This window comes from Fopius arisanus, unplaced genomic scaffold (genome assembly GCF_000806365.1).
Source record: "Fopius arisanus strain USDA-PBARC FA_bdor unplaced genomic scaffold, ASM80636v1 scaffold00072, whole genome shotgun sequence".
NCBI lineage: Eukaryota > Metazoa > Arthropoda > Insecta > Hymenoptera > Braconidae > Fopius > Fopius arisanus.
This window is the reverse complement of record NW_011887811.1, coordinates 227,343-233,575: the sequence shown is the minus strand read 5'-3', so window position 1 is coordinate 233,575 and position 6,233 is coordinate 227,343. Positions and strand designations below refer to the sequence as shown.

Genomic DNA, 6,233 nt, shown 5'->3' with positions numbered 1-6,233 from the left:
AGCATCCCCACCCTCGCAAGAATTTATCGAAATTCCGATAATTCGCGCACCAAGAACAAACTGCACATGACTTGAAAAATCATAAGTAAAAAAAACTCCAACTCCTCAATTATTCACATATGTACACAAAAAAGAGAAAAAAAAAACTCAACGCGATTCCTTCATAATGTACCTCTTAACAATATTTGGTCCAGCCCCGTAACTACCATCGACGTAAATCCCACGTGATCTAGCATCAGCCAGGAGAGTCTTCCACATATCGTCTCTCTCGAAGGTCCGGAAATTTCCACAGATGAACAGACTGTGTTTGGCCCTCGTCAAAGCCACACACAGCCTCTGGCGATCTGACAAAAACCCAATTCCCGAGCTCCTGACACACGACATAATGATAACATCTCTCTCCTGCCCCTGGAAACTATCAACCGTATTTACCTCGATATGAAACTTCTTTCTAACATCCTCAGATATCCCACTACTCATATCCCTGATCATCCCATTGAGAATATTCTTCTGGTTATTATAAGGTGTGATTATTCCCACTTTCAGCACATCTCCCATAGTCTCGAGCTTCGAGTACGTCATCATCGTGAAGATTATAGTTTTGATAAAAGCAGCTTCATTGGTATTTGAGAACCTGTCATCACTCTGTTTGGAGGCCAGATTGATAACTCGATAAAAGTGAAATGGCAGTGATTTCAAATTGGCTGAGTTCTTGAGGGCACCTGCATAAAAGTAACGATTTGGCCAGTAGGCGATGGGATACGACATTCTGTACTGAGTATCGAGCATAATAACAGGATTTCCTGGTTGTCCATCAAATGCATTGTACAGCCTGGCAAAGAGGGACTGATCGAGCCCCAGTTTTTTGGCATCCTGAGATATAACAGTGGCAGGCAATTGATGAGGATCACCAACGAGCACCAGAGTGTTTACACCCAGCATCAAAGGAATTAATGTTTCAGCCTCTGCACTCTGCGTTGCCTCATCCACTATGCAAACTGATATTTTATCCTTGTTCCCTCCAAATATCGCCTCCATCTGATTAGTGTAACACGATGAAAGGGTGCAGGTGATGATGTCAGCTCCAGACAGAATAGTATTCTCAGCTGATCTCTGGAGTTTGGCCAATTGTCTTGGATTGACTCCATTCTCAACACTTCGAGGATTCGTCAGTAAATCGTACTTGACTTTTACACCAGTCAATTTTCTCATTATGTACTGTCTACAATTTTCGTCCTTCCCTTTGGAATACTCGAGTTCAGACTCGATGGCATTGATTCTTGCCTTGAGAAAATTCTTCTCCTCCTCGATGCTCTCCATATTCTGTCCATTGCAGTACTCTGTAGTGGTCTTCTCTACATCGCGTTTAGCCAATTCACAAACCGATATTGATCTGACAGTCTTGTGCATTGCGTCCTGCTTTCCAATTCTCACCATCTTGAAGCGATGCTCCTTGGGCAGATTAGTACGAATATCCATGAGCCTGAGAACAATCTCGTCAATGGCTGCATTGGATGGAGCACACACGAGAATTCTCGTGGGTTTGTGATGCTGATACCGATTTTTTCCATAAAGAATTTCCGTCACAGTATTAACGATGACCTTCGACTTGCCAGTGCCAGGAGGACCCTGAATCATACAAATTTTGGGAATTCGTTTCACGACTATTTCCGTAATTTTCATCACAGCCTCCATCTGCTTGGCATTGAGCTTTTCCTTCGTCGTGAGAGAATACGACTCGTAATTGCCAACATTGGGGAGCTGATACTCGGCGACTGTTGGCTGGAGGATTTGTTTGAGGAGTGGTGAAGCGGGTAAATACTGAAGTGCTTGAATCATTCTCATGCTAGATCGGAGATAACTGACTGTCATGAGTTTCTGAACATTATCAACTTCGACGTTGTTAGGCAGGGGTTTAGTCATTACGGAGTACGTCAGCAGCGTGTGAGGGTTCTTCACGTGCTCCAACAATTTTTGATTGTACTTCATGAAGGGTGTGATGACTCTCTGATCCACCTGGGAGACGTAAGCGAAGATCGTGTGGTACTGGCGATTTTCATTCTTTCGAAGAACGATCCTGAAGATAACGAGATCGCCTACCACTGGTTGCTGCTGCCTAGTGATTTCTTCTCTGGTGACTACAGCCTGCAGGAGAAATGTTGTGACTAGGAGATTCGTGTTGGGTACAGGCTGTCTGGTGATTGTGTTAGGCGTGATGCAGGCCATGATCGGTGGGTGCTTGGATCTCTGCTCGTCCATCTCGAAGTCCTTGGATATTCCATTCCAGAGCTCCAGGGCCAGTAGTGGAGATGTTATCCTGTAGTAGTCGTCGTAGGAGGAGTAGGCTGAGAGCAGGGGCTTCAGGGAACTATAATCGACAACTGGTGGTGGCTCCTTGATGGCCAACTGCTCCTTCAACCACGCTGGATTCCAGTGGAAAAGCTTCAGAAGGAACTCCTCGAGCTTCGGATTGTTTATCGCGGGGTCTGGCTGATTGACAGGTCTCGAGAATTTCTGTGGGAGTAGTGCATCCTTTTGTATACATTTTCTCAGGGTATTTCCAGGGTCTATCTCGAATTCGCGAACCTGAGGCTCTTCAGTACTGAATGTCACCTTCTTTTTGCTGTCATTCGGCGCACGATTCTCCTTCTCTTTATCCTTTTTAGTAATCTTCGTCGTCTTAAAAATGTCAATTAGTTTAATACTGGCTTGCTTTATGTTTTTTGTAGTAAATTTTTTCGACGACGCCTCCGGAAGCGATGGTATCAGTTTTATCTTCCGCGGGGATTTTCGAATTGATTCCGAAGGCACTTCATTGTCGCTTTTATCTCCCAGAGTTTTAAGAGTCGTAGAGACATTTGGACTGGAGATTTCGCTCTCATCGACGGATTTTCGGGATTTCTTTGATATAGAATGGATTTTGGAGTTGTTCTCTGTATCTTCAATGAGAAAATCACCACGAGTTTTGTTGGAGACTTTGGCCTTGGGTTTGCAAGTTCTCTTCTCTGGCAAATCACTGGACGTCTGTTTCTTATTCTCGACTGCCAATTGCTTGAGCTTTTCTTTTCGATCGTGCTTTATCTCGTCCCTCTTGGATTTGGATAGGGAGGAGCGTCGACGTTGCCCTGGTGGTAGACAGTCCGCCCATTTGTGCTGGAGTCTTCGTTTTGTCTGCTCTTTCTTGTAAAGAAGGTCCCGAATCTTATCGTCGTTCGCCATCTCCTTTCTCTCTTTAGCTGTGAGTCTCTCCGATTTGGAGGTAGACGGGCGAAAGTCACTTGAGTCCTCACCGAAGTCATCAGCATTTCCCAACGACGTTGAAGCATTAGGATCGCTGGACCCGTCGAATTTTTTTATACCACAGCTGATTCCTCGTCTCTCTCCTTTCTTGAGGAAGGGGGGATCGATCTGCTGGATCTTTTTCACCCGCTTGGATTCCAGGGGCGACTTTTCACCGCTAAATCTTCTCGAGATTATTGACTCTATGCTATCTCTTCTCGATGTCGATGGCTCGTCGAAAGACAGAGCTCTCCTCTCCTCCTCGTCCTCAGATTTTGACTTGTAGAAACTCTTCACTGACAACTTCTCTAGTTTACCACTTCTCGTCTCGACTTTCTCTTTTTTTTTATGTAACTTTTCTTTATGCTTCTTGCGCTCAGAATCATCAGAATGATCATCGTGACTAGATACACTGACTCTGGATTTCCTAGATATTTCATGTTTTTTAGTCCTGTCTATAATTTTTTTGGACTGCCTAGATACTTTAGGCGCTTTAGAATCCCTCAATTTCTTCGAGTCTTCACGCTCTCCACTTTCCCCAGGCTCCTGAGCTCTCGTGTTGATCGATGATTTTGCGCTCCTCGTAGAGGATGTCGATGACTTCGATTTACTTCTTTTGGGCTCAACGATGGCCACCGCTTCGTCCTTCGACACTTTTTTTACTTTCTCAACCTGAGGAAGACGTTCTTCGATGTCATCCTCGACATCAACCTGTTCCATCTGGTCTTTCTTTACCATCCGAATATCCTCCTCCTCCTCCTCCTCCTCCTCCTCCCCCTCCTCCTCCTCCTCTTCATCATCGTCATTTGGTAAATTCAAACGATTGAGATCCTGGAGAGCAGCCTGCAGGTTAACAGCATCATCGCCTCCTTTTTCCTCCTTAATCTGACTCTCATTCAACAACTGACTCTGGTAAAGTCTCATCAACCACGGATTGTCCTCGTCATCGTCATCGTCAGACAGTGTAACAACATCTGGCTCTTTCTCCTGACTGTGAAATAAATCTGTGAAGCCATCTAAATGCCCCTTGTTGTCCGAATGGAGGTCAGTGTTGCCTCTGTCTGGAGTGTTTTGGACTGAGTCTGATTTCTGGGAGAAGATGTCGTCGTCGTCGTCGATGAAGTCGTCGCAATCTATCTGGGAATAGCTGAGTCTGGGCTCGTCCTTGACTAATACAGAGGGAGAGGCTGTCTGGGAAGAAGAGGCACAAGGCTGAGGTACATGGTCTCTGACGTCCAATTCATATTTTATCACCACTGGGGACTTTGGGTCTCTAGGATTCGGCGTTAAGTGTCCGTTCAGCAGCTTCACTCCGTTCTCAGCTGTTTTTTCTGAATCCACTGAGGCATTTTTCGATCTTCGTTTCTTCCGAAGACGTTCCCTCAAGTCCTCATCGGAGTTGTCATCCTCGAGAACTCGAGAGGATTTTCTTGCTCCCGGTGAAGTCAACTTCTTTTTTCGGGCTCTCGAGCTCGTCACAGGTGAACTCTCCTCGGAGTCGTCGTCGATACTGATTACCTCTGGATCCTCCACCCTTATCACCTTTCTGGGTATGTTTGGGGTGGAGTCTGAGTCGATCTTACGTTTTGTGCTGGGACCTGGATCATTATTCGGAGAGTCATCTGGACTCAGTTGCAGGAGGTACACGAAGTCCTGAGCCTCGAGAGATTCGACGTTGAAACAACCGATACCCACTGTATCGTTCACGCTCAGGGTAGTCTTCACCTTTGGTGTGACTTTTGTACCGTTCACGAACGTGCCGTTTGCACTCTGGGAAAGAATCATTTTTTTTCTACTCAGAAGTCATTTGAAATTCATGACAAAAAAAAAATTACATTAACTTCTGAATTAACGAGTAATTAAAAAAAAGAAAGTGGCCTTTCTATTACTTTGGATTTTCTATCCGCGAGTGGTAGATGATAAAAATTTCAGTGAGTCTTAAAGCGGTGATTATGTCACTATATTTTTTATGGCTGTAATTTGTTTGACAACAAAAACCCGAGAGATTCAAAGATTTTGCATTCTCTACAATAGAAGATCGAGTAAGCGAAAATTTAAAACAAGATTGATGGATATTCCTTACCCCCAGATCGATGATGTCAATTCCATCATCCTTCTGAAAGAATACGCAGTGAAAACGAGAAACTACTGGGCTGAGGCAAACAATATTATTCGTCTTGTCGCGTCCACAGGTTTTGTACTGAAAATGAAAAATACGAGTTAACCTCGAAAACGTTTAATGTGCTGTTAATTCCACTGGTTATTGATGGAGAGCTGCGGATACAATATTAAAATAATTGATAAATGGTGCGTACACATTGCCGGCTGAGAAGAATTGTTTCTTCATTGTTTAAACGCTTCAAAATGAAACTCATTATTTCAATGAAATAAGAACGAGAAACATGACCCTCACTTGATCGCTCAGCGGCGGAAACTAAGTCTTTTTTTGATCCACAAGTGTCGCTAGAACCCACCGTAATATTCAAATGCTTTTATAAATATTTCGGAATAATTCCCTAATTATTCCATCAATTGATTTTGCAAAATGGGGAAATCGTTCGCCAAATGTACTGACAAGAAAAATTCTAAAATGGAATTTCATGATAAACATTTCATTTCTATTTTTTTTTTAGGAAATCTGCGAAATCGATCAGGAGTGCGTGGAAAAATTCGATTTTGGAAAAATAAAAAAATTTTCTCCCTCGAAATTCTAGATTTAGATCTGAATTTTTACCGAGATGTGTTTCTTAATTTTCTAGCGGGTTTATTATCATCTATGGAATAATTCTGGGGGTTGGAGTGACCCCAGCGGCATCGTAGTACTGCACCCCAAGAGAAGGAGGACGCCACATGCAATGGGGGTGTCTGCCCGATAGGGTGAATGTTTTTTTTTGCATTACGAAATTGATATTCACTGAAATTTAAAAATTTTATGGAGTCACTTAAATTTTTTT

At 43.5% G+C, this 6,233-nt stretch overlaps 1 protein-coding gene across 1 annotated transcript; it reads right to left on the bottom strand.

Annotated features, from left to right (window-relative positions):
• Positions 1 to 99: 99 nt before the first annotated feature.
• Positions 100 to 5,696, bottom strand: LOC105269691 (uncharacterized ATP-dependent helicase C29A10.10c-like). Its single transcript, XM_011310134.1, has 4 exons — positions 5,595 to 5,696; positions 5,363 to 5,479; positions 4,054 to 5,049; positions 100 to 4,008 (listed from the first exon to the last, which is right to left on the bottom strand). The coding sequence occupies exons 1-4, from the start codon at positions 5,652 to 5,654 to the stop codon at positions 148 to 150; spliced, it is 5,034 nt and encodes a 1,677-aa protein (XP_011308436.1). The 5' UTR covers positions 5,655 to 5,696; the 3' UTR covers positions 100 to 147.
• Positions 5,697 to 6,233: the final 537 nt, after the last annotated feature.

Coding starts and splice junctions, on each gene's coding strand:
- LOC105269691 (XM_011310134.1), bottom strand. CDS start 5,654: ATGAGTTTCATTTTGAAGCGTTTAAACAATGAAGAAACAATTCTTCTC. Junction 5,480..5,594: donor TTCTTCTCAGCCGGCAATGT/GTACGCACCATT, acceptor TTTCATTTTCAG/TACAAAACCTGTGGACGCGA. Junction 5,050..5,362: donor TTGACATCATCGATCTGGGG/GTAAGGAATATC, acceptor ATTCTTTCCCAG/AGTGCAAACGGCACGTTCGT.